Here is a 27,218-nt window from a genome sequence, read left to right on the forward strand (position 1 = left end):
TGCGTAATTGCCGTAGTTGGCGGAAGCACCGGCCGTGAGGCATTGTGGGAGAAGATGGCGGCCGCCGTCCGCTTTCGGGTTGTTAGAGCGCTTCCAATGTCACGTAAGTGTCACCGGGTACCGGGTCTTGGAGCTGCATTCCGCGACGGGAACAAAAACCTTTCTTCCTCATACCCTTGGCGCATGTGTGAAACTGTGCACTCGGGGAGGAGACGGAGAGCTGGAGTAGTTGGGTGAGACGAGGAGGACCTGGACACTTAAAAGGCTCGAGATAATGCGGAGATTGTTGGGAAGGTTGAGGGCAAAGGAATTACTTAGGGAGGAAAAGGGGGTTTGGACAGCTGGACATCGATTGGCTTCATGGTAGTAATTGCAATGGAAATCATAATCCGCGCCACGGATGGAGTCTGTCAGGTTGTGGCGCTAGGGTCTGCAGCAGAGAAAGATGTTTGTGGAGAATTGGGAGCTGGGTGGAAAGAAAAGCGAAGGCCGCTTAGAATTTGTCAACATTGTTTATTTACTCTTATGCTGTGCTTCAATCTGTTCACGGTCCTCAAATCGAAAACATGAATTTGCTCTTGCAGAATAAGGGAAGCAAAGCTTCAGTCGTTACATGTCACAGTCACAGTCCTTTCATTCACCCTCCACACCACAAAGTGCCCACTTCAGTTACATTTTTCCATAGTGGTTTTTTTTTTTTAATTCATTACAGAATGTTGTTCATTCTCAAAATTGCTTCATGTCAGATCACCTAGAAGAGCTTGCTTCCCCCCACACCCTCAGGGTTGGAGCAGAAATTTCACCAGCTGCTAAGCAGGGGTCAGATGTCTTTTATGTCACTGCTAAAGCCATCACCACTTCTTTGCCCTTTCTGTTGCTTCCTTCTTCATGTCACCAACTGAGCCCACACTACTGAAAGTAGACAAAACAAGGCCACTCCCAAGAAGTCTTTTTATTAGGCCTCCTGCTACACTACAGGGGAAAACAGCACAAAAGGGTGTCTCCCAGGAGAATCTCCAGATGAGCCATGCTAGATAGGCAGATAATTTGGAGCAATCATAGCCTGTCTTCTTTAGTAACAGTCACAGTGGTCCCTCTGTGCTTATACTCTGACCTGGGAAATGGTTACAGGGTCATCCAGAATTGGGTTGTGATAGCATAAAAATCTGGAACAAACTGTTTCAGGTAACCAGGAGTTAAGGCTGCTTTGGTCATGTAGTTTCCTCAAGGCGTTCGTGGAATATTCAGGACCACTGGTGCTGCTGTTAGGATAGACCAGCCAGACATCGTTGATTGCTTAGATAAATAGAGCATCAAGAGATAGTCCAACAGCTGCTGAATAGGGAGTCAGCTGTCCCTATGCCCCAGTCTTACTGTAAATGAACATCAAAGGAGCATTAGAGTGGGATTGTAAAACAGAAAGGTATAGTAGCTCACACCTGTAACCTCAGTACTTGAGACACCGAGGCAGGAGGATCATTGTGGGTTCAAAGGCAGTTAGGGCTACATGGCAAGTTCTAGGGTAACCCGGTTACAGACTTATACTCCATCTCCAAAACCTTTGTTTTTAACAAGTGTTAGATAAGGCTATCCCATTGCCCGAGGGTGAGGTGGAGCCCCCTTGTGGATGCCCTGCTTCTGTCTTAATGCATTCATTTACAGTCTCATCAGCCCCTCACCAAAGATTGCTTTTCAGTGTTGTTGTTGTTTTGTTTTTTTACATCTAAACTGTACTCCTTTTGTTTGTCTTCTTGTTTTCCGTATTTGTATTTATTTAGGGTAGGAGAGTATGTATGTATGTGGGCACAGCCATATCCACCGGAAATGGTGAGACTCACAAAGCTGGCCCAGTTGGTTGACACAGTTCCAGCAAAGCTGAGCGGTTGCCACAATCACTGTCCTTCTTTCTCTAGCTTTTGGAGTTTGGTCTCTGTGTGTTGCATCCTTGGGACACTCTGCATCATGATTCATTTTCCTGAGATTCGTTTTATGTCTTTTCCTGAGTCTTTTTAGGAAAATCCTAACATTAACTTTATCTGGCCACTGTTTGGAAATCTTCCTTATGCCTCAGAGATCATTAAGCACGGATAAGCACATAACTAGATGAGGACATTACTCCAGGAATCTGCTTGGGGTCTCTGCCCCTGAGCAAAGTCAAACAAGCGTAATTGATGCAGGGCAAAGAGAGAATTGACAAACCCTGACTGGCCAGGAGAATAGGTTACAGACTCAAGGTCTCTTTTTATTATAGGCCTAGAGGTCTTTGAAAATGTAGTTTAAAGATGAGGTCTTGTACAGGTACACCCCTGCAGGAGTAAAACTCAGTAAATAAGATAGACTAAAATAAACTCTTCCTACTTTATAGTGTAGATGATGAAACATAATAGTAATAGAAGTGAGGTATTGGTATTTTCTGTTCACCGAAAGATCATTTCAGATATTTTCTGTTTATCTGGAGTGCTTTAAAACGACAAACATTGCCAGCCTAAATGCAGGTTGTCATAATAAACATGTTTGCTATGGAGGAGACATTCCTTTTCTTTTTTTCCTTCCTCCCTCCCTCTCATGTACATGAGTACACTGTAGCTGTCTTCAGACACACCGGAAGAGGGCATTGGATTCCTTTACAGGTGGTTGTGAGCCACCATGTGGGTTACTCAGGTCCTCTTGAAGAGCAGCCACTGCTCTTAACCACTGAGCCATCTTGCTGGCCCTGGTGGAGACATTCTTTAGATTCTTTAAGTCAGAGTTATAGGGCTGATAACAATAAAAGTTGTTCTGTTTATATTTTCTAATTGAAACTGAACTGTAACCCTGGACGTGTAATGAAAAGTCAAACATATTCTGTTCCACTTAGATACGCACCAGTCCATTTTTGTTCTGTGAGATGTGCATACATAAAGAAGCACCTTGTTGCTAGTCAGTCAGAGCAGCAGAAATGGCCTGGTTGCTAGTCAGTCAACTGTGAGATTCCCCCACCTTGCACATCCTTCTCTCCTCTGCAGGCAGCCCTGCCAGCAGTGACCCTCCATGCTGGGGAAGGCCACTGGCACGTGCACGTATTTGTGTTTGTGAATATGTGTGCATCTGAAGGCCAGAGGTCAATAGCTACTGCCCTCCTTAATCACTCTCCACCCATCTGTCTGTCTGCGTATCTATCTAATATTTATTTATTTGAGACAGAATCCCTCACTGAACTTGGAAGTCACTGATTGGCCAGGCTGTCTTGACAGCAAGCTTTAGGAATTTACCTCTCTCAGCCTCTCTATAGGTGATAGAAAGTTACTGAGCTTGCCAGCCACCATGCTTGGGTGTTTTTTTCCTCCCCTTTCCTTTCCTTTTCTTTTCTTTCCTTTTTTTATGCACGTGTCAGGAATTCAAACTCAGCCTTCATGCTTTCATAGCAAGCACCCTACCTTCTGAGCCAGCTCCCCAGCAGTTTTTCTTCCTTCTTCCTTTTGAGATGCCAGTAGTCTTCTGCCTCACGCCACATCATGACCTCAACTCACTTGCCATCAAACTTCAGTCATGCGCAGATAGTCCTTTGCTGTTACTCCACTCCAGTCTTGCTCATTCTTACTTCTACTTAGTTGTGCATGTTGTGTTTCTCATAGGATTCCAGTCTTGGGTCTTCCTCTTTAAAACCTTCCTTAAAATGCTTTACCCAGAAATCCTTTCTTGTGATAATATGGCTTGATGTTATGTATCCCATAGGATGTGGTATTTCCTTTCTAATTTTCTATAATTCCTATGGATTTTATGCTACAGTAATTTGCGTTTACTGTTGTTGGTACTTGAATCCCTAAGGTACAAGTTTCTAGGAACCTTTCGTGCTAACATGTGCCATGTTTGCTGGCTCTGGTGTTTCCCTGAAGGTCCTGCCATTTCTGCAGCAGCCACATCTGTGTTCTGCGGCTCATCCCATCGCCAGCTTCACCATGCTGTCATACCTCATGGGAAAGGTGGCCGCTCATCCGTCAGTGGAGTTGTGGCCACCGTCTTCGGTGCAACAGGCTTCCTGGGTCGATACGTTGTCAACCAGCTTGGTAAGTGAAATTCTTTTAGTTGAGTGTGCTTCATGCCTTGGACTAGGATTGTCTGACTTGAGACTGCAAGCCATGTGTTTTTGTTTTAACGATATTATAAATTACTTCTATCTTAGATTTATATAAATTTCATCTGCCTTGGCACTGAGAGAACATTCATGCTTCCTCTATAGGATATTATTATGGCAATGCATACATTTGTTATGGGAATAAATAAGTATATGAGAAATAATATGTGTGGTTATGGCATCTTCAGTATGCCAGAATACATATAGCTTTAAGCATTAAGTTAATCCATCTATCATATTGGAATTTAATGTTTTCTAATCATTGTTGTGTGATATACTCACATTGATGTTGATCTTTGTTTCACGCCATCTTTTAGGACGAATGGGGTCACAAGTGATCATACCATATCGGTGTGATATATATGACACCATGCACCTTCGTCTAATGGGTGACCTGGGCCAGCTTATCTTTCTGGTAAGACTTTATGATGTTAGGGTAATTTCTGAGGTCATTGTTAGGGAGAAGAGGAAGTATAATAAAGCAGTAGTTTAACCCCAGGGCGGACCAAGTGCATCCTCTTGTTTTAGCTTGCAAACCCTACTCTAGTTGTCAGCAAACCTTTTTGTAAAGTACTAGATAATGATTATTTATAGTTTTCAGATCATAGAATCTTTGTCAAGCAGCCGAGCTCTACCCTTATGGCCCTAAAGCAGTCGTAGACAGTATGTGAGCGAATGGATGTGGCTGTGCTCCAATATTACTTTATAGATTGTAGGCAGATATGGCCTATAGGCTCTAGTTTACTAAGCCCTCCTCTAAACATGTGCTTTTTCTGCATGGTTGGCATTAGCCCTGTGTAGCAGTAGAGCACTTGAATTGTGGCTAGTCCAAATTGAGATGTACTGTAAGATAAAAATGCAGATTTCAAAGACTGCATGAAAAATTACATTTAGGTTTTGTTTATAGTTATTACATATTGGAATACTTTTGATATATTGGGAGAAATAAAATATGAACATGAACTTGCCTTGATTTTGTTTGCTCTTTTAATTGTGGCTAGTAGAAGATACCAAAAGGATCTTTTAGTATTTAGGATCATATATGTGCCTTGTGGTAGGGTTCTAAGGTGATTTTACAGACAGAATCACAAGGAGGAAGTCTAAGAAGTTGGCTTAGTTGGTATGAACTTAGCTGTGCACAGTCCTCTCTCAGCATTCCCTCTTGTTTTTCTTCAGTCTCTTTGCTCCTTAGGCCAGTGGCTCCCAGAGAACTAAGGAAAGCCTACAGGGGAGGGGTTAAGTTGCATGGGCCCTTTGGTCGTCCAGTGAGCGATGAGTTTATTAGACATCATGTAGGGTTTCAGCTCAGCTTGTAAACTCTTGCACTGTGACTATATATTAAGTAATCTCGGAGAAAATAAGAACAGAATTTTCTGTACTAAAATGAAAATTGTCCCAGATGCTATATGTCTCCTTCCTGCAATCCCAGCAACTTGGGAGTCTGAGACAGGAGGATTCTTGTGATTTCGAGGTCAGCTTGGAATACACCATGAGTATTAGGCTATTCAGGATGGAGTGAGGCTCTGCCCTAACAAACAGGAGCCAGGTGGAAGCATTCAAGGTTAGCTTGGCTGTGTGAGCCCCTATGTGAGCAATGTTAACAAGAAGACCTGGAAATTTCCGTCTCAGAATTTCTTCAATTCTTGGGCTGGAGATGTACAGTTGGTAGAATGCTTGTCGTATGTGCTTGAAGACTTGGGTTAGACTCCCAGTGCTACAATTAGTGATAATAAATATATACATACATACATACATACATACATACATACATACATACATACATAGGGAAAGAATTGAAGAGAAATAAGGAACTAGCCCTGAGTTCCCTAGTGGAATGCTGTTCCTTTTGGTGGTCTCCACTGGTGGCAAAGCTTTGCTCACCTCCATGTCATACTTCTTTATACACTGGGGGCAGAATTCCTGCGCCTTCAGCAGTGGCTAGTTAGTGGCTAGATATCAGCTTGGGCCTCAGAAGACCAAGCCCAGCCCACTATAATCTGCCATTAAGCATGACCTGCCTCTTTTCTAGAGTCTGATGTCATGAGTGACATGTACTTTGACTTCCTTGTCTTGGAGGAGTGGGGGAGTGAGCAGGGGCTGTGAGCTGTCAGCTTCATATGTGGAAGTGAGTGGAGTCTGAAATGGCCCCGCGTTTGAACTACGGCGGATGACTATGCTGTACGTGCGGAGATGTGCCGTATGTTTTACTCTGATTGGTCTCTGCTGTTGTAGGAATGGGATGCGCGAGACAAGGATTCTATCAGGAAAGCAGTGCAGCACAGCAATGTGGTCATCAATCTCATTGGGCGGGAGTGGGAGACCAGGTAAGTCCTGTGTCCTGTCTTTTCTGCTGAGTCCTAGGGTTCGGTGACATTTACCTGGTACCTTCTGGTGCTGGGGGTTAAGTTTCAGTGCCATTTTAGTCAGCCCACCAGTAACGGGTAAGTAGGTTCTTTGGCACAGTGTAGTGGATGTTAGCAGTATGATACATCATGTCGGTGCTGTGGATGTGACAGTGACCAGTGTTGACTGCTTGAACCTGTCATGTGGGGCGGAGCTAGGGTGTAGGATTCGCTTGTCCCTCTGCTCACTAGTTAGGATTGCCTCTCCAAGGGTTAATTGACCATGATGCAGGTACTGGTGTGAATGTGGGTCAGTTTCTATGGGGATTATTAATAAATAATGGTATTGTTATTTTTAAGGTTATTATTATTTTCTTTTGAAATAGGGTCTTATGTATCCCAGGGTGACTCTATTAGACTTAGAGTTCTCCTGTCTCTCTACCTTGCAAGTGCTGTGATTACAGATGTGTGCTACTACACTGACCTAAATAAATAATGTTTAAGTTTATATTTTCATAGCGCTTTGTTTACACTTTTTCCCCCTTTAGCATTCATTGAATGTCTGTCTTAGACCCCTGTTTCATTAAATAGTTTAAATTCTTTGATGACTTACAGGGTCCTTTTCATCTTTGTGTCTCCCGTAGGGACTGACACACTGGCTTGTGCAGAGGAATCATTTAGCTAATGTTAGGCTCGAGTTGTGGCTTAGTCCCCTCCCTCTCTCTCTTTCTATGTGCCTTCCTCCCTCCCTCCCTTCCTCCCTTCCCGCCCCCCCCCTCTGTCCTTCCTTCTTTCTCATTTTAAAGACTGAACTTAGGGCCTTCCTCAGACAGGCATGTGTCTACCACTGAACTATATCCCTAGTCCTGCTTTTCTTATTTTTGAGCTAAGGTCTCACTATGTTGCCCATTCACACAGTTGGTCTTGAGCTCACTCTGTAGCCCAGGCTAGCTTTGAATTGTGAGCCCCCTGTCTCAGCTTCCCAAGTAGCCAGCATTATATGCAACTAGGCTCTGCCATAACTGATTTTTTTTTTTTTTCCTCTTTAGGGGGAACAAAGGTCTGTGAGTCCCTTTCCAGCCCTGCTTCCCTCTAGCCAGAATAGTCAGGTTTTCTTGAAGTGCCTTGGTCACAAGATTCCTTGAGAACATAAAGTACTTTTTATGCTGGTTTTATAACTTGGAGTCAGCCTTTAGCTAAGTGAGCAGGCCTGGAAGCCTTAGAAAAAGTTGCTTTTGGCTTAGCGTTAAGGCATTACTATTTAAAAAGTTAACGGTTATAAATTCCAATCCTGTCATGAAAACCAAAGTAGTATAGAACACTCTGAAATCCTGAATCTTCTCGAATTCTTTACTGTTTTTCCCCCACCCCACTTTTTCTTCCAGAAACTTTGATTTTGAGGATGTTTTTGTGAATATACCTCGAGCAATAGCTCAGGCATCCAAGGAAGCTGGGGTTGAGAGATTCATTCATGTCTCACACTTGAATGCCAGTATGAGGAGTTCTGCTAAGTCACTGAGAAGCAAGGTTAGTACCAGGGACTCGGTAGGTGCTGGGGAAGGCTTTTAGAGCTTGACAGGGTGAGAAGCTCTTCTCCACCATGCATTGAGAAGTCAGATTGATTTTCATTGTCCTTCCAGAACAGGTGTACTGGTGTTGTGGATTTGATTTGGTTGGTTTTTTATGTTGGGAACTGAACACAAGGCTTTGGCCTTCATAGGCAAATGCTTTAACCCTGAACCAAGGCTGCGGCCTCTGCACACATGTTGGGACATTTTGTTTCAGTGGTCTGTTGAAGGATAGACCATATTACCTGCCTCCAGATAATATGTAATTGGGGAGATGTAATAAGAGGTACACAGGAAACACCAGGAAACATAGAGCATGATTCCTGCCAGAGAAGTCATGCCTGTGTCACCTACCATGATTACAGGACCCTCTCCTTCTCAAACCTTCTGTGGTCACAGGTTTCTGCCAGTCCCACCTGGGCATTGTGAAGACTTGGAGTGACAGGAAGAGCTAGTGAAAATGCTCTTTGCATAGTTCATCTTTTCCTCCTGCAACTCCACTGTGACTCAGAGTACATCTGGCCCTAAAGTATCCTTGTCCAGGCTCATTAGGGTCTGGGTCTACCCGTCAGCATTTGTCTTCAACCACAACAAGCTTGAGTCATGCTGACAAGGACAACAGGGTTCCTGATAATGACTGGGCTTTTGACCCCTCACATGTGTTTATTGAGAAAACTATTAAACACCAGTTGTATGCTGTGAATTGTGTTAGATACTGAGCATACAGTTGTTTATCAAACAGAGCTGATCCTAACCTACATTAAGTTTCTAATCTACCAGGAAATGTGATCCCAGCCCCGTGAAGCATTGCAAAGTAGCAAAGTGTTCCAGAGGAGCAGGGAGTAGTGGGTGGAAGTGAGCCATACCTGTAGCTAGTAGACTTATTGCTGGCATCAGAAAGCTGAGTGTAAGGGGCTGTAGGGATTGCCAGGCAGTTAAAAGCACGTACTGTACTTGCAGAGGACCTGAGTTCCCATTGGATGGCTCAAACTGCCTGTAACTCCAGTTCCAAAGCGATTGGATACCATCTTCTGGCCTCCCTAGTCACAGCACTTATGGGCAGAAACCCTGACTCTAAACACACACATACACAGAACTTAAAAAGTAATAAATATTTTTTAGAAAAGGAAAATTGGGTGTAAATATAAAGGAAGTGTATAGGCTCACATATCTAAAACCAGCACTAGGGAATCTTAGCTATGATCGGTGCCAACATTTGTCAAGCCCATAACTTGTTTCAGAGATTTTTCTCAGTTCTGACTTCCTCCCATAGTCCCATGACTGGCTTCTAGCATATCCAGGCGCACATTCAGATATTACATCGGAGAAAAAGACAGTAGGAGTGAACCCAGCATGGCTGCTTTAGCATGTACTGAGTCACATGGATGTCATGGTTCTTGTAAGGGGCAGGCATGTAGTGTTGAGGGGCAGAGACAGCAAAGCTGCCTAGCCCTTCTCTTTAAGCCGTGTCTGTGTGTGTGAGTGTGTGTGTGTGAGTGTGTGTGTGTGTGTGTGTGTGTGTGTACTGTTGGGTAAGAGGAATACTTGAGTGGGGCTGGGCCTTAAGCCAGTGATTCTTAGCCTTACTTACACATTAGAATCACTGAGACTTTCAGAACTCCAAAGCCCAGTCTGTACCCCAGACCAAATCAAATAGAATCTTTGATGGAATTTGGTGGAATTTGTGTGTCAATATTTTTTTTAAATTATTTTCATATGATCTAGAGAGGGATCCGTGAAAGCTGTGCTTTTTGTTTGAATGAATGAGTTTATTAAGCATATACAAGCAAAAGCACAAGAGTAAATAGTAGTTAGTGGACAGAGGGAAGTAGCAGGTAGAGGTCAGTGTCATCTGGTCAGGGCTCACAAAGTCCAGCTGGGATGAGTGGGGCAGCCCAAAGGACAAGGGAAGCAAGAGTAACATCACACCAGGGCTGAGGACAGATATCCACAGACAGACTGTGGCACCCTGGTGAGACTGCCGGGATTCCTGATCACACTTGAGTCCCGGGTGGAGCAGGACATCCCTCCAAGGAGGCTAATAAGTACAAGGACAAACAGCTGCAGATGGCATTACTGTTGAGCTCTCGTGCTCTCCAGCAGAAATGACTGGGGAGCCTTGCCAACTCCCAGTGGAGTTCCTTCCAGCCAGAGCAGAGAGTTCTCCTGGATGAGCTTCTGGCTGCTCCTTCCACTGTGGGGCATATATATACCTGAGAAGAACAGCAGTAATATCTGTGAGAAATGCTTTATTAAACTCCAGCCGATCTTAAGGACACAATATTTTAGCACCTTTAGCATCTCCCATTAGAGAACCAAAGGTCCAGCCTGAATGGGGTTTTTGAAAGAAACTTGACGTCAGCCTTCTTGTGTCTCAATTGGCAGAGGTCAGCCCTGCTTTAGAGCCAGCTTCTTAGCAGGCTTAAAAGCACACGATAGTTTGACAGTATTATATTCATGCTGCTTTCTTTAGGCTATTCTGAGCTCAACACAGATTACCAGGCATGGTTTTACTTGAGAGAATACTCAGTTTTGAAATTAGCTTTCAATATTGTCCCAGTTGTCCCAGGTTGATGACCCTGGAGCTCAGAGGAGATAGAAACTGAGAGTCAGCAGAATCTGTGAATCGGAACAGGAAGGTATGGAGGCCTAGGGAGTAAGCAGGCTGACTGAGGAGAGAGCTCTGAGTGGGACAGAGGCATGCAAATGCTTTCAGTGTGGCAGAGAAGGGATCCTGGTAGATACCAAAGCCAGCCAGGACTGAACAGTGGGCGTGTGGTAGACAGGAAGCCAGAAGAGATCAGCGTTACAGAAACCAGCATCAGGGCTGGGACAAGGATTGTGCTTTTAAACAGTCAAGAACTGCAGTGTCAGATCTGTTGATATCAGTGATCTTATCAAAAATAGTCTCAGATCAGATACTGTAGTTGTTGAAACAGAGTCCAGGGTCAAGATGAGTGCCATGTGAGCTGGTGCTTGGCGGTGGTGCAGCAAGGGTAGGCCTAGTCTATCTAGCTTGGCCTTTCTAGAGAAAGAGCGAGAGAAGGCAGGAGCGGGAAGGGTTTGTGGTGGAGGTGATGTTTTTTGTTTTTATAGGGTGGAGGGTGGAGGCTCTACCTCGTTTACATTGAGAGAAGAAGGTGGTGAAGAGGAGGAGGCAGATTTCGTAGACAGTGAAGGAGGCCGCAGTCACTGCCCCCACACTGACTCCTGTGGTGGGCTGCCAGGTTACTGACACAGCGGGGAATCTGTAAATAGGAGGAAGGAAGAGGAGGCTGGAAAACCATACCCCAGTGTCCCCTTCATTATGAGGTTCCCTAGCATAAGGATAGGAAGAACTGTAAGTAAAGACGGGGGAGACAGATGCTGGGGTGAAGCCTTTACTTAGAGAGCAGGGAAAGCTCCCAGCTGACCTTGCTCCTTCAGTCGTAGTCCCAGAAGGAAAGAGCTCCTTCTCCTCCACCCTGTCTTAACCCTTCAAACTGAGTGTCTCTCCAGAAATATACTTCCTGTGTGTGTCTCTCTATCCATCCTCCTGACTTCCTCCCAATCTCTATGGTCTTTTTGTAGTTCACTTCCTGTCAACTGGTTGCTTGCCTCACCTCTTGTATGGTTTACATTTTTTTAATCGTGTTTACAATAGAAAGCTCTTAGATGGAAGGTGTGTGCTAGGGCTGAGCCACACCATTATTAGAAACAGGTTTTCCAGCACAGAATCTCATAATGTAATCAAATATCCAGCAACACTCTTAGATGGAAGGTGTGTGCTCAGGCTGAGCCACAGCACAACTAGAGACAGACTTTTACAGTGTATAATCTCAGGGTTCACAGTGTGATCACTACCCAGCAACAGAGAGCCTCAATGGGAAGTTCTGGGCGTGTGTGTGTGTGAGTGTGTGTGTGTGTGTGTGTGTGTGTGTGATGGCTAATATGATTATCTCCCAAAATTATGGTTACCTAATGAATATAGGGCCTTGGCGATGTAAGCGATGTCTGATGGTGGGGAGGGGAAGCTCTGTGCACTTGCTATGGAACTTAGAATGCTTTTATTTTCGGTGGTTTAGGCAGTGGGAGAGAAGGAAGTGAGAACTGTGTTTCCTGAAGCCATCATCATACGACCATCTGACATGTTCGGAAGGGAGGACAGGTTCCTCAATCACTTTGCAAGTATGTATCTTTCTTCCCTAAAGAGAGGTCCCCTGGTAGCCTAACCCAGTTTGAGCAGAGCGTCAGTGGGCAGTGCCCTCGGGGTTCCCAGACAGAATTCTAGTTCCTGTTCAGTTGCCTCTCCCCTTTCGGGTTTTATTTTCATCACCAACAAGAGTCCTTTGTGCTTCTGGGAGATGAAGGTCCAGTTAAATGTTATGTCGGGGATTTGGGGGGGAGGCTGCACAGTGTTATTTCCCTGCATCTGCGGAAGGCAGTGATCATGCTTGCCCCAGAGCATGGACTTCAGGGCCAGAGACTTCCAAGTTTAAACCCCCATAACACTGTGACCTTGGCGAGCCAATAGCAAATCCCCTGAGTTCTACAAATGCTTCCCTATCTCCATCCTGGACACCTGCAGACCACTGATCTCTTTACTGGCCTGGTAATTGTATCATTTTCAAACTTGACTTCTTTCCTCTTGGTGCATTTAGGATTTGTCCCTGACTCTTAGGGATTTGTTTCCTTGTGCAGCTGAATAGTATTCCTTTGTTTAGCTGTACCCCTTTGTTTATGCTGCTTTGGTGTTTCCCTGTATCTCCCTCTTGATTGTGCCATCTAGAAATCTGTATTAATTCCCACTTTGTTTTCACAATTATGATATACAGTATATAAAGCTTATCACCTGCTAGTTCTTTTTATGTTGAAACTTTAACTCCTGCTGTGGACAAAGGGATTTCTAGGTCATTGAGACTACATGACTTTGTAAGGGTTAGGAACTAGTTGATGGGGTTGGTGGCCTTAGAAGGAGAGGAAGTCTCCGTGTGCACACATTGAAGTAAGCACCCGTGGACACAGTAAGAAGATGGCCATCCACAAGCCAGAAAGAGGCTCACCACAGCCTGCTGACACATGGCTTTGGATTTTCCAGCCACCAGAACTGCGAGAAAATACAATTTGGGATTTTAAGCCATTGAGTCTGGTATTTTACTGTGACAAGCTGAACAGACTGAGACAGACCTGTGTCTGGAAAGGTGAAATGCTGACCCAGTCCTGGAGGAAGGAGAGGCAGCACTGGACTGGGCAGTGGGATGTGGACTGCTGAGATGTGGACAGGAAGAAGCTGTACCTACCACTGGACTCGCTGCTTCACTGAGTCCCTGGCAGGAAGCACCTTGGGGAGGATGGGTTATTTTGGCTGACATTTTGTGGGACTACAGTCTGCTGTGGTGGGGAAGGCATGGTGGTAGGAAGGTGAGGCAACTGTTACTGTATCCATACTCAGGAGGCACCCCAAACCCTTTGCTGAAATAGGTGACATAGCCCTGTGTGGACCAGGCTGGCCTGGAACTCAGAGATTCTGTCTCTGCTTCCTGGGTGCTGGGATCAGATGTGTGCACCATTACAACCCAGCCCCCGTTTATTGAGTCCAGAACCCCCAGATTCTTCTGTGTTCCATTGTAAACATTGTATAGCCGTTCTCAGAGCAGGTTCTCATTTCTCCTTCCAGATTATCGTTGGTTTCTTGCTGTGCCTCTCGTTTCTTTGGGCTTTAAGACAGTGAAACAACCAGTGTATGTAAGTACCTTGCATGAAGGCTTAGGAGGTTTGTAGCTGGAGTCAGGTTTGGTTCAGTTTTCTGCAATGATTCTCACCCACAGGCTTCATTCTTTCCTTCATCAACTTGCTTCAACTGGTTGCCTCAGTTTACCTAAGAGGTGCATGTCTTCTCAGTGTCTTCAGTTGTCCATTCACTTACAAAAGCTTAATTGAGGCAGGTTTACAAAGCTAGCCTTGAACTCAGTGTGGAGCCCAACCAAACCTTCAACTTGACACTTTAGGCCACATCTTCCGAGGTAACCAAGGTTACGGGCCTGTTCTCTTGGTCTGATGCCTTAACTCAATAAATGCTTAAGCATGTCTCAGGATGTGTACAGCATTCTGATACTGTGTTACTGGGAATATATAGAGGATAGCCGTCAGACATACATTTTTGTCCTCAAGTTCTTTTCAGGGAAATGACCATTATTATTCAATGTGGTAAGTGCTAGGAGACGGAGAGAATTTTAAGTCATCGTATCTGAGGCCACAGAATCCAGCTTTGGATGATTTAGAACCAGTGGATAGGCATTGGTTCTCTGTTTCACATAGAGATGATGGTACATGCTAGGGCCCAGAGGTGGAGGAGGAGGTTTGGTTCTACTGGGTGGGCTGGGTTAGACCAGTGTTTCTGGATTGGTATTTCTGTTGGTGTGACAAAACACCATGACCAAAAGAAAGTTGAGAAGGAAAAAGTTTATTTTATAGCTTATAAGATCATCACTTAGGGAAGCTAGAGCAGAAGTCTGTAGTCAGGAGCTGATGCAGAGTTCATGGAGGGGTGTTCTCTATGGCTTGACTTTAGCCTGCTTTGATATACCTCAGGACCTCCTGGCCACTGGTGGCACCACCCAGAGTGGGCTGGGTCTTCTCACATCAATCTTCAATCAAGAAAATACCTTACAGTTTTGTCTACAGACCAGTTGATGGAGACATTTCTCAGTTATGATTCCTTCTTTGCAGATGAATCTACCTTGTGTCACGTTGACATAGAAACTAACTAGCAGTTTTCTAATAGTGACACTACTGATGTTTGGGACCAGATAATTCTTCAGTTCTTCATTGTGGGATAAGGACTCTATCCTTTAGTCAGGAGGTACTGGAGACGGTCACACCCTTACCTCCATGACAACTAAAATTCCATGCAGTTGTTAGATGTTCCCTAGCACCATAAGTAATTCTGGTTGTGGATTCTGGGTCTCTTGATCTAAACCTGTGTACAGTTCCTACTGTGAAAGTCGGAATGACAGAACATCAGCAGCCCGCCAAGGTTTGGCCTTTAGGTTCTGGTGGCTTAGGACAGAGTGGACAAGAGTATAAGAGATGGCATAGGAGAGCTGGTGGCCTGGACAGGTCAAAGCCTTGGGATGCTTTGATCTGCCTAGGATAGTACCTGGCTGAGCCTTGAACCTGGTTCTGGGAATGCCTGCCTAGGTAGGTGCTTCCTCCAGAGTCTGAGAAGAGATGATGCCATTGCTTTTCAGTTGTATCCCTGTGACAGGCAGCTGCTTTCCTTCCTCCCTTTCTCTTCCTCCCTTTCCATCTCTCTTTAAGCATCTGTTTGTCTATTTGTGTTTGGTCCTGGGGTTGAGCACAGCACAACATGAATGTCAGGCAAACACTCTCTCTGTCTCTAGGCTACATTCTTACCTCAGTACCACCACCCTGATTTAAAGAAATGAAGACATGTTGTACTGAGGTGCTCAATCCAGCCTTGAACTCAGTGTGTAACCCAGCCGACCTTTGCTTAAGTTTTTCTGCCTCATCTTCCTAGTAACTGATGTTACAGGCCTCGCTCTCCAGGTCTGATGTCCCAGGTCAAGAACTGCCTAAACATGTCTTCCGATTTGTATAGGTTGCAGATGTTTCCAAAGGGATTGCTAACGCGACTAAAAATCCAGATGCCATAGGAAAAACCTTTGCCTTCACCGGGTAAGTGCCTAGAGTTGCTTTTCATGGAAAGAAGATGGTAGCTTAGGACAGCAGTTCTTCCTGAGCAGGCCGTTCACAGAACTGGAGCATCCGGCCCTCACGTTCAGCACCTGCCTGAATATGCATGATTCTATTAGCAACCCGAGAACCACTGCCCTAGACTACTACAAAAGCAGGCAGCACTTGGTCTGGGGGTTCCTGGATTCCACTTTCTGATGGAATAGTCAAGGAATCCAGGCATCACCAGTGACTCTCACCTGAGACAGAAGGATCACCACACATTTAAGGCCAACCTGAGGTATGCAGTGAGTTTAAGGGTACCCTGAGCATGTAGTAAGACCCTGCCTGAGAAAATAAAGCAAACCCACAGTAGGAGAGTGTGTCTGCACTGAAGATGTGCCTTTTTCTTAGTTCCTAAGCTTACTGACTGAGCTAGGCTGTTTGAGCAACAAGTCCCAGGCATCTGCCCATCTCTGCCTCCCAGCACCACCGGCGCACTCTGCTGTGCCGGCTTCTTCTTTCATGTGGCTGCTGGGGATCTAATTTCAGGTCATGCTTGTGCAGCACGCACTTTCCTAGCTAAGCTGTCTCCCCCACTCCTCCAGGTGTCTGGTAGTATTAATCATACTGCTGTATTCTGTCATCCATCAATTAAGGACCTATAAAACACACACACACACACACACACACACACACACACACACACACACACACACACGATTGAAAATTAATAAGCAAGTTCGGTAAGGCACACAATAGATCAATATAAAAATCTATTTTTACATACTATCCAGTGAGCAATATATAGACAGAATTAAGCTGACGTTATAGGCCGGGGAAATGGCTCAGCCCATTAAGTGTTTGCTAGCAAGCAACAGGACCTGAGCTGATCTCCAGACACAGAAGTAAAAATAAAAATAAAAAGCCAGGCAGGCCTGTGCCCTCAGCTCTGGGGAAGCATCGTCTCATTAGCCAGCCAGCCTGGCTCAGTCCGTGAGCTCCAGGTTCAGTGACTGACTGCTGCAAAAAATAAGGTGTCAAGTTATAGATGAGGTCTGGCCTCCGTGCGTGTACTGCCGGTACAGTCAACACACAAGTGGGTCTACCCACACTGTACATGCGCCAAAGGAAATCATGTTCACAGTAGCATAAAAATAGAATACTTAGGTAAGTTTAGTAAGGCATGTACCCTAAAGGCACTGTGAAAGCGAAATAAGGAACAAGTGATATGACCTTCCAAATTCATGAATTGGAAGTATCAATATTGGTAAAATGGCAGTTGTCTTTAAATTGGTCTGTAGATTGTATTTTGTCAAAAATCCCAGCCACCTTTTGTAGAAATTGACAAACTCTAAATTTAAATAGTATTACAAAGATAATATAAAGTGGTAATAGCCTAAACCCTTGACCTTCCCAATTCTAAAGCCTACTCTGAGGCTCTAATAAGCAAGACAATTTGTAATGAATTGATAGATCAATTAACCAGAACCAGCAGTCCAGAAACAAACCTTTGTTTGCCTGCTCTAGGCCCTGCTGTGTAAACAAGGATAGTATACTCCGGATCCTCTGCTCTTGCTGGGTTTCTAACTCTCCACTATGCCCAGCTCCACACCATAATTATGGACGATTGGTGTTGACAAACGTGGCACTTGAGTGCAGAGAGGGCAGTCTTTCAACAAATGACTCTCTGGAATATAGGGACTTGGACTTGTACCTCCTACTCTATGTGAAGAAAAGAAATAAGTGTAAGCTTTGAATTAGAAATATTTGTATCTCTCACTATTCCTCCTCACTCTCACTCTTCCTTCCGCTCTCCATCTTCTCTCTCTCTCTCTCTCTCTCTCTCTCTCTCTCTCTCTCTCTCTCCTCTCCCTCTCCTCTCCCTCTCCCTCTCCCTCTCCCTCTCCCTCTCCCTCTCCCTCTCCCCTGGCTTGACACGAAAAAAAAAAAAAAAAAAAAAAAAATTTTAATTAAAAAAATACAAAAAAAAAAGTAAAAGATGTTTGCCTGGAAACCGGGAAAGGGAATAACACTCGAAATGTATATAAGAAATATTCAAGTTAATAATAAAAAAAAAAACAAAAAACAAAAACAAGATGTTTTTAGTTATATCATCAGAAGCATAACCCATAAAAGGAAAAAAAATAAGTTTGACTCACCAGACTGTGAAACTTTTGCATCTCAAATGATACCATTTAAAAATGAAAGACCAGGCCTGGAGAGATGGCCCAGCACAAGGTCAGGAGCACTTCCTTCCCGAACCCCGAGTTTGATTTCTAACACTCACATGAGGGCTCAAGACCATTTGTAATCCCAGTCCCAGGGGATCCTCCTCACAGCAGGCATGCACATGCTGGGCAGACACACATGCTGGCAAGTACTTATTATATTAAAAACAAATTCCAGAGAGGAAGGTAATATGAATGTTTAAGTACATCTAAGATGGTGGAAGTCTTTTCTAGTTACTAGGGAAAGGGTAAGTTACGTAGAGGGAGCATAGCACAGAGAGAGAACAACAAACGATCGTGACAGTGTGGAAAAATAGGGAATCGTGATATTGGTGCTGGCACGAATGTGAGGTAGGCATAGGCATGCACCTGTAATGCTAGCACTCTAGAAGCTAAGGCAGGAGACTCAAACGTTCAAGGGCAGTCTTTAAAATACCAGGTTAACATAATGGACGTGAAGGTGTGGGTAAAGAAAGACATTGCAAGGCTAGATTATGCTGATGGGTACACAACGTTCAATTAAATCGCTGAATTATAACTTGAAGTGGGTGAATTTTATAGTGTATAAAATATTCCGCAATACTGAATGATACAGACAAGGTTTCTGTTTTTGTGGAGTTGATTCATTAGTTTTGACACCCATGTATAATAAAGCCATACAGCATGAATTGTCCCAAAGCAAAGCCCAGTGAAGCAGAGCCAGAGGAGAGGGAGAGACAGTGACACTGGACGCTGCAGAAGGAGAGTGACAGACAGCATGGTGGCCTCTGGCTCTCTGGACCTTAATAACCTTTGAGACAAGGGCCAGTGTCAGCCTGTGGTGGGAATCTCACTGGAAGCATAGGACGTGGAGGTGGTGGGTAAACAGCTCTAAGGAGAAGCAATGAGAAAGTGGTTAGAAGAAGGTAGGGCTGGCCGGATGGGGCCCTCGGCACCAAGCCTGACTGCCTGAGCTTGGCTTAAAACCGTATGGTGGAGGAGACAACTTGACTCCTGCAGTTTGCCCCGACCCCCATGCTCACTGTGACATGCATTGTGACAAGATACGTACTATGGGGGTTGGTTCTGACAGATGACTCCAGCCGGGTTTAAGATGGTAACAGTGTCTTATGTCCTTACAAGTGATGTGTGAAGAGATGGCCATTAATGTTTCCAGGGACAGAGTAGTCAGAGGAACACAGCCTTTGGGAATGGAGACAGAGCAAGTGAAGGCTTAGCCACCTTACAGAAAGCATTTCTTCATCTTGACAGGGTCGAGATGTAGTCAGCTATGAGACACCAGGAACATCTTCTCATGGAACATGAGCAGAATATCAGCCAGCAGGAAGGATGGCTGGCCACAGAAAAGCAGGTGGAAACTTTGAGGTCAGAGAAGACAGATCAGTTAGTTCCCGAGAGAACTCAAAGAGCGTAAAAGCAAGCAGCCCTGGGAGTATCATTTGAAATCACTGAACAGAGTAGGGAGGTGAGGTCAGTTAGCTCAGGTGTTTCCCTCTGGCTGGTTTTGTGTTTGTGTGTGTGTGTGTGTGTGTGTGTGTGTGTGTGTGTGTGTGTGTGTGTGTGTGTGTCTTGCTGAGGATGTCTGTTGACAGTGATTCCCATGAAATGCAGGCTGGGAAGGATGCAGTCTTCAGTGGCCCTGTCTAGGAGCGAGGGCTCTGCTTGTCTGGCCACACTTACTGGGTTGGGTTGCCATGGAGCCTCTTGAGGCACTGTGCACATGGGAAGCCTGGTCTAATGTTGCCTTTGTTGGACAAACAGACATCTTTTAAAACCCTTTGGGGATTTAAAGGCAGTTTGAGGGGTTTGTGTGATATTTCCACTCGCTGATACCAACATGTCCATTTGAACAGTGGGTCTCGTGTTGTTTGTAAAATGTTGAAATAATGAGCTTTGTAGTGAATTATCTTCATTGTGCTCTCAGTTACAGATCTTTCCGACACAAGTGACTTAGGGAAATGGGTGGGTAGATGTTAAAATGCAAGTGGTGATTAATTATTAAAGCCTGGTCCCAGATAAATAGAGGCAGTCTAAGTGGAAGGGGTGACAGTTCAGAAGATGGAGTTGGTGTTTATCACTGTGAGGAACAGAAACTATCAGAGGAAAGAAAGTTGTAAATGACCAAAAACATATGAAAAACTAATCTCGTATATTAAAGAAATGCTGATTAAGTCAGGCGTGGTGATTCAGACTGAGGCAAGAAGATTACTGTGTGTTTGAGGCCAGCCAGGCCTAGAGTGAGCCCTTCTCAGAAGGACCAGAAGGATCAGCGAGTAGGGAACATTATAAGCACACCTGAGAGGGCGAGGAGGGCACGGAAGGCAGTTCTCTTTGGCAGTTTGTTAACAGGCGCTTTTCCTTTGTTTATCTGTGTTTGTTACAGTGGGTTTCCTTTTTCATAAGAAAAGTGTTAATTTTCTAAAAAAAATTTAGGGGGCAAATAATGTGAGGACTCTGTCTTGGTTTCCAGGCCAAATCGGTACCTGCTCTTCCACTTGGTGAAGTACATCTTTGGCATGACCCACAGGACCTTCATCCCTTACCCCTTGCCACGGTTTGTGTATAGGTAAGTGCGGTGCTGTTTGTGTGGCCCCACGAGAGGGCTGACTAGAGGAACTGTAGGTGGCCTCAACAGGCAAGGATGACCCAAACCTTCTTAGGTCTTTCTTAGGTCATTCTTAGGTGACTCTTAGATTGCACTAAAACCCTAGGCTCAGGTTGGGGTCAGTCAGAGACGGCACAGGTACAGTGTGCGACCCAGGGTTTGGTCCTCAGCATCTTGAGGAACCTAGCAACAGTGAATACCGGGTTTTAAGTTGGAGAAGTGTCTGGCTTGGAAGCTGGTTTGCGGAGCAGTCAGCTCCCCTTTGTTTCTTTCCAGTTGCCCACCGTGGGGCAGTCTTTGGCACAGTTTTGTTAAGGCAGTCTTTGGTATAGTTGGTGTAGTTGGGGAGGAGAAAGCTGACTTAGGCCTTGAGCTGGTCCTGTCTCCCTCCCTCCCTCCCTCCCTCCCTTCACCTCTTCCCTTTGGGGACTGAGATTTGTACCTACCAGGGAGAGTAGCTCAGTGGCAAAACCCTTGCCTGGGGAGTGCAGGGCCCTGAACTCCATCAGCCCCCATTATTGGCCGCCTTCCCTTTCTCAGGCAGTGCTCTAGGCACTAAGATCTTAGAGCAGACATTTGTGTAGCTTGTGGCCTGTGGGCTGTAGGTGTGTAGCTCAGCCGCTGTGTGTGCTGAGCACACTCAAACCCCATCTTCAACCCCAGCACCAAAAACAAAACCCCTTAAACAACAAAACCTAGAGTACAGCGTGATGGAGGTTGTTTATTGAGAGCATTCTCCTTCAGTGGCCTTTCTTCACTTGCTTAACACTCCCCGTGACTTACGTAATGGATGGGCATAGAGTGTGGGCAGAGGAGCAGCAGAGAAGTCACTGGAAGCCAGAAGAATGCCCCCCATTCAAGGGGTGGGCCAGAGATGAGGACTGCTGAGTGCAGGGCTTTCAAGACACTGGGAGAGATCGAGAGGGCATATATGTTTTCCTTCCCGACTGGCCTGTAACTGGCTGCATGTTCCATGATAGCTTGGAGCCTGCTATATAAACGCAGCTGTCTTGAATTTAAAACAATGTCCCTGCCCCTGCCCCTGCCCCTGCCCCTGCCCCTGCCCCTGCCCCTGCCCCTGCCCCTGCCCCTGCCCCTGCCCCTGCCCCTGCCCCTGCCCCTGCCCCTGCCTGTTCTGAAATCACAGGTGTGGACCACTGTACCCGTTCTTTTTACAGAGTTTGTTTGTTTGTTTGTTTGTTTGTTTGTGGTGCTAGATGAGACCCTGGACCTCTTACAAGTTAGACAAGCATTCCTTTGCTGAGCTGTGGCCCTCACCTAGGAAGGGGAGACATAAACATGCATATCTGACGAGGAGAGTGCTACTCTCTTGTTCATACCCCTGTATCCAGTACCTGGAACTGTTACAGAGCAGTCAGGCTCAGTGTTTCTTGGCCTCTTCTTATCCAGAGTTGAAAATAAGGGCTCACTTTGCAAAAGTAGCAACAAAACTGTTGAAGTAGTAGCACTGATTGGGGGGGGGGGTGTGCTGCTAATACATATCTACAGCTGCTCCCTCAGGGCAGGCCTTGGGGAGACCAGTTACTGTCTAGGGATTCCTCATGAGGCTTGGAAGGGGGAGCTTGGTTGCTAAGGAGAGTTAGCTAGGGAACTTCTTTATTTTAATTGACAGATTAGTTCATGTAATCATTTTTCTATATGTTTATTTCCATAATGTAAGTGATTTTAGTCACACGTAAGCCCAAGTTTACATAGATGTCAGATGGTAAAAGTTGACTTGACACAATTTGACCTCACTGTGTGTGCACCTAAACCAGTTTGGGCTGGATCAGAGTTTATATTCTTCGTACCTGAGTGCATTAGAAATACATTTGAAAAGAAACTGCCCCAAGTTGAGGGTCAGTAGGGAAGAAGAAACTTATTCATTCAGAGAGGAGTATGTGGGTAGCCAGATGAGGGTGGGGGTACAAAGTTGCTATGGCCAGTGTTTGCAGATGTTTGTGCATGCACAGTACATCCAGGTAAAGGAGCAAGGCTGCCATGTGTGTTATGAGAAGAGGAAGGAGTGTGTAACCCAAATCCAGTTGGTCTGAAGTTACTGAGCCATTTCCCACGCCAGTCTGCCTGTGCTGTGCCTGGTGCGCAGAAGGCCCCTCCATTGATATTTGTGGACTGGCACGCTAATGAAGTCAGCTGATGTAAAGAATAAAACCCATGGAGTCCTTTGGGACACCAGCTTTAGTACAGTGCAGTGCTAGAAACCAGGTGGCAGGGAGGCACTGTCATGTTGCATATGGAGGTGGGAGTGAGGGCAGGGTTGGCAGACAGCAGTGGCACGGCCGCTGAGGGTGTTGCACAGTCTAGATGATGTCAGTGTGAACCCAGAGCACGGGAGCTGCTGTGGGAGGGCTTGTCTGTAATCAGGAGTTTATATGTTGTTAAAGAAATTCTGAGCAATCTTAAGGCTTCCTTTTTCATGGATTTATTTTAGCAACAAGAATGTTCTTTCAGACTTTTAAAAACTGTAGATTGGGGCTGGGGAGATGGTTCAGTGGTTAAGAGCACTGACTGCTCTCCCAGAGGTCCTGAGTTCATTTCCCAGCAACCGCATGGTGGCTCACAACCATCTGGAATGGGATCTGATGCCCTCTTCTGGTGTGTCTGAAGACAGCGACAGTGTCCTCACATACATAAAATAAATAAATAAATAAATCTCTTTAAGAAGCTTTACTGAGCAGTGCTGCTCCGTGGTAGAGTGCTTGCCTAGCACTGTGAGGTCCTTAGTTTTTCCTAGCATCCCCCTGTCCCCAAAGCTGTAGATTTTGGTAGGCATGGTGGCACATGCTAACTTTTGAGAGGCAGAAACAGAAGGATAAGGAGTTCAGTCATTGTCAGCCACCTAGTGACTTTGACCCCAGCTTGGGGTGTATGAGTCCCTGATTTACAAATCCAGGAACGGGAGGCGGGGAGAGTGGATTAAATCTGTCTCCACAACAGGTGGTAGATCCAGGAAGTTGTTATTTTCTCAGACAACAATGACAAACTTAATGAGTTCTTGAGTGCAGCAGCCCCTCTTTTCCTGGGGGTCCAGGAGGCCGAAACCCAGCACAGACGCCTCTCACCAGTGGCGTATGCACTTCCATTGCAGCTGGATTGGCACACTCTTCGGGCTGAGTCCATTTGAGCCCTGGACAACAAAGGACAAGGTGGAGCGGGTAAGTTTGGGCACAGCAAGCCTCTGACAGGGAGGGGGAGAGGCCAGGCTAGCTTGGTTGGCTGGCTTGGCTAGTTGCAGGGCTTCTGTGCATGGGGTCGTCCTGGCCAAGGCTGACCCTTCTGTTCTGCTTTTGACTCACACACATCCACTCTCATACTGTTTCACCGTCGTAGTGTATTCTTCCGAGATCATTCAAACATGCACAACAGTCGCCCTTCCTCACTGAAGGCCAGACTCTCCTCCCCAGGTCCCTCTGGCCATTTTGCTATTCGTTGTGTTCCCTTACAATGATTTTTGGGTTCTGTTATTTTAAGACAGGGTCTCTAGGTTAGGCTGGCTACCAACTCACTGTGTAGGTGAAGGTGCCCTTGGATTCCTAATCCGTCTGCCTCTGCTTCTGAGGGCTGGGGTTACAGGTGTGAGCGACCATGCTTTCCTTTCATACCCTAACCATGAAGAGCTGTCTGTACCCGTTCCCAACAGTCTTGCCTCATTCTTTGTTTACTCCATTTCAATCACATTGCATCCTCCTCTGCCCTGAAACTGCCCTTTCCAAGGCTACCCGTGAGCCCACGCTGCCACCTCTCAGACAGTTTTCTGGCCTCATCTCGCTCCCACGGTGAGCAGCATTTGTTGAGGGGCCCCCATTTCTTCATTTTGAAATGGTGTCTTTGCACCTGTGCCTGGCCCAGGCTGCATTCTCTGCCTTTCCTTTCTCCCATTGGGCTGTAGTGGATGGAGGCCCTGTTCCTGCTGCCCTCTCCTCCTGGTTGCTGTCTGTTCTGATGGGGGTCACAGCCTCAGCCATTCTCACGTCTCTTTATAAATTGCATCCATCCCAGTGGCCAGCTGCTGCTGCTGCAATTTTCTTTTTAAATCCTACCAGGCGTTTTTCTGTTTTACTTTGTGATGGAGTCTTGCTATGCTCACTGTGCAGCCCAAGCTGACTTTGAATGGGCACTGATGTCCTTTATTCAGGCTCCCCTGTGTAGGGTTAGAGGCCTGTGCCATGCATGTCCTGCTGTTGCAAGCTTGTGTTCTGTCCTTGAACTCTCGCCTCAGTGACGTGCCCTTCTGTGGTCTGCGTCTATGCCAGCACATTGCCAGAGGCAGCGTATGATGCAGAGGACTTGATATATAGCCACCATGACTGCAGACATCAGATTTTAGTTCACTGAAAGTGAGAATTGTGCTTGACTTAATGGCTTCTGTGTTAGGTGGTAAAGTACTAGACCCTCAGCCACCCTCAGTAGATGCCAGGTTAGGCCACTCCTAACCCCTGCCTGCCTGTCCATCATTAGGAATGTGCTTCTACTAGTATTGGAACTTTGCTGTCTATGTACTAAAGGCAGAGTGCATAATTGTCTCTCCTCTGCCTACTGTTACCCAGGCAACAGTGCTCTCCTCTCTCCGTGAGCCTCTGGCTGCCAGTCTTGTGTGCCTGCAGTATGCTGAGCTCCACAGCCCTGCCTCTTCCTCCTCAAGTCGGCCGTGCTCATCTGACTCATTGATTATCTGCTTCCCGCATGCTCAGATCTCACTGGGAAGGTTGCCAAATAAGCAGATGACAGCCTCTCAGCCTGCGAACGGTGGACTTCCTTTCTATTGAGGAGACGCAGCCAAACTGTCCCTGAAGAGCCAAAGCTTAGCAAAGAACTGATAACAGTCCCAGGGAACAGCCTGCCTCTGACACATTTCCATGGTGTCCTTTTTGTGGCCATGAACCCCACTGTCTGACAGTTGCTCTTACCTGAACCCTACTGCCTAGCATTCGCTCTTACCTTGGCAACTGGCAAAGAATGAACATCATAGGCAGACAGGCTTTGGGTTTGGTTTGCAGAATGCCCTGGAGAGTCCGTAAACACACTGGGGTCCTCTCTGTGTTGTCATTGTGGGGGTCACCGGATGGGACCTGCTTCAGTTCCTGGACAGAGGGATCTGCTTTGCTGCTTTTTGATGAGTGGGGCTGTCTTGTTCATTCTTCCCTAAACAAGCTTGGTTTGGCTTCAGGCTTTGTAGTGAACATAACTTAACCCACGTTGAGTATAATTGGAGCAAAAAAAGGCTGGTGGGGACACATGTGCTGTTACTAGGGAGGCCCCAACACTAGGGAGGCTGAGACAGAAGCATTACTACAAATTTGAGGTTAGCCTGGGTTACATAATCGGTTCCTAGGAGTTCCAATGTGAGACACCGTCAGAATCCCTAAACCAAAACAAAGCCAAAGGTTAAAACTGAAGTAGAGAGCTAGAGCCCAGGGACCAAGCATAAGAAAATGGGGGTGCAGAGGTGGACTTCTACCTTAGCTCCTCCTTCCTACCTGGGTTTAGCTCTGTGTACAGGTGCCTGGGGAGCTGCTCTTCCAGGGTCGCTGCCGTGTGGCCCTGGGTGGTACGGGAGACCTGCCTCAGGTCTCTGATGATCTTCTCAATTCGTTCTGCTTTTATGAGTTGCAGAATCAAAGACTGTCGTGACGACACTTGCCTCGGTGATGAACCTCGGGCCAGCTTGGGGGTGGAGGTCTGGGGGTGGCCGTCTGTTTCACCATTCTCTGTGGCTCTTTGTCCACAGATACATATCTCAGATGTGATGGCGACCGACCTGCCCGGCCTGGAAGATCTTGACGTTCAGCCCACACCACTGGAGCTCAAGTCCATCGAGGTGCTCCGGCGACATCGCACTTACCGCTGGCTGTCTTCTGAGATCGAGGAAACCAAGCCTGCCAAGACAGTCGACTATTAGTGCCACCCAGGCCACCTGTGTCCTCTCCAGGGTTTTGTACTGAAGGAGGGCGCTCTATTAAATATCCGAGGATTCGGTCTACCTCGAGTGTCTCTCTTGATTGATCTGAGAGCTCACAGCCGTTCAGAGCTGAGCCCCGTTTTCTTTTAGATAACTACAGATAATATCGACTGTTCTCTGAAACGTCAGTGGGTTTGGAATTCTTAGACCAAGGCCCTGTCCTCAAAATCAAACTATTGTGTGATCTCAGGGTTGGGTGCACGGTTACTCAGAAGCAGTTGGTATAAAGGAGCACATGCACACCTGCAGCTGCTCTGAACTCACGCACACTGAGTGTTTTCTAGCTTTCTCACATGGCGGAATGCATGTTGTGTCATCTAATGGTAAAAAGAAGGGAGCAAGGGAACTCAACCGTCTTGTTTTTTCTTTTATGCAGTGCGGGCATTGAACACGGGGCTTTCTACCATGGAGCCACACCCTTCTCCTCAACCTCTTTTGTGACAACAGTGATCACTCATGACACAGACTTCTTAAGGTCTGGTCACCTAAACCAAGCCAGAGCGTCTGCTATGCTGGCAGTAAGTGTGCATATGAGCTTAGGAGGGTACACATTTCAAACCACAGCATTAATCAAGGAAACAGTCCTACCATCCCATTGGTATTCTCCCAGTGAGTGCAGAGTTCACATACAGGGACTGTGAATGGCTTAAAAACTGGGACAGATAGTTGGGGAGATTCTTTTCATGAGGAAAAATGGAGTCAGC

General features: G+C 46.0%; 1 protein-coding gene across 2 annotated transcripts; it reads left to right on the forward strand.

The window, feature by feature from the left end:
- The first annotated feature begins 26 nt into the window (after positions 1 to 26).
- Ndufa9 (NADH:ubiquinone oxidoreductase subunit A9) lies at positions 27 to 26,537 on the forward strand. Of its 2 annotated transcripts, none has more exons than XM_032905617.1 (11): positions 27 to 103; positions 3,876 to 4,046; positions 4,432 to 4,529; positions 6,347 to 6,438; positions 7,842 to 7,983; positions 12,089 to 12,191; positions 13,681 to 13,748; positions 15,625 to 15,701; positions 20,400 to 20,495; positions 23,644 to 23,710; positions 26,284 to 26,537. In XM_032905617.1, exons 1-11 carry the CDS (start codon positions 55 to 57, stop codon positions 26,452 to 26,454), a joined length of 1,134 nt encoding a protein of 377 aa, XP_032761508.1. In that variant the 5' UTR covers positions 27 to 54; the 3' UTR covers positions 26,455 to 26,537. The 2 variants fall into 2 exon arrangements, with proteins under 2 accessions (XP_032761508.1, XP_032761509.1); XM_032905618.1 differs by having other exon boundaries at positions 47 to 103; positions 3,808 to 4,046.
- The last annotated feature ends 681 nt before the right edge of the window (positions 26,538 to 27,218 follow it).

This window comes from Rattus rattus, chromosome 6, assembly GCF_011064425.1.
Source record: "Rattus rattus isolate New Zealand chromosome 6, Rrattus_CSIRO_v1, whole genome shotgun sequence".
Taxonomy (NCBI): Eukaryota; Metazoa; Chordata; class Mammalia; order Rodentia; family Muridae; genus Rattus; species Rattus rattus.

Coding starts and splice junctions, on each gene's coding strand:
- Ndufa9 (XM_032905617.1), top strand. CDS start 55: ATGGCGGCCGCCGTCCGCTTTCGGGTTGTTAGAGCGCTTCCAATGTCA. Junction 4,047..4,431: donor ATACGTTGTCAACCAGCTTG/GTAAGTGAAATT, acceptor GCCATCTTTTAG/GACGAATGGGGTCACAAGTG. Junction 4,530..6,346: donor TGGGCCAGCTTATCTTTCTG/GTAAGACTTTAT, acceptor CTGCTGTTGTAG/GAATGGGATGCGCGAGACAA.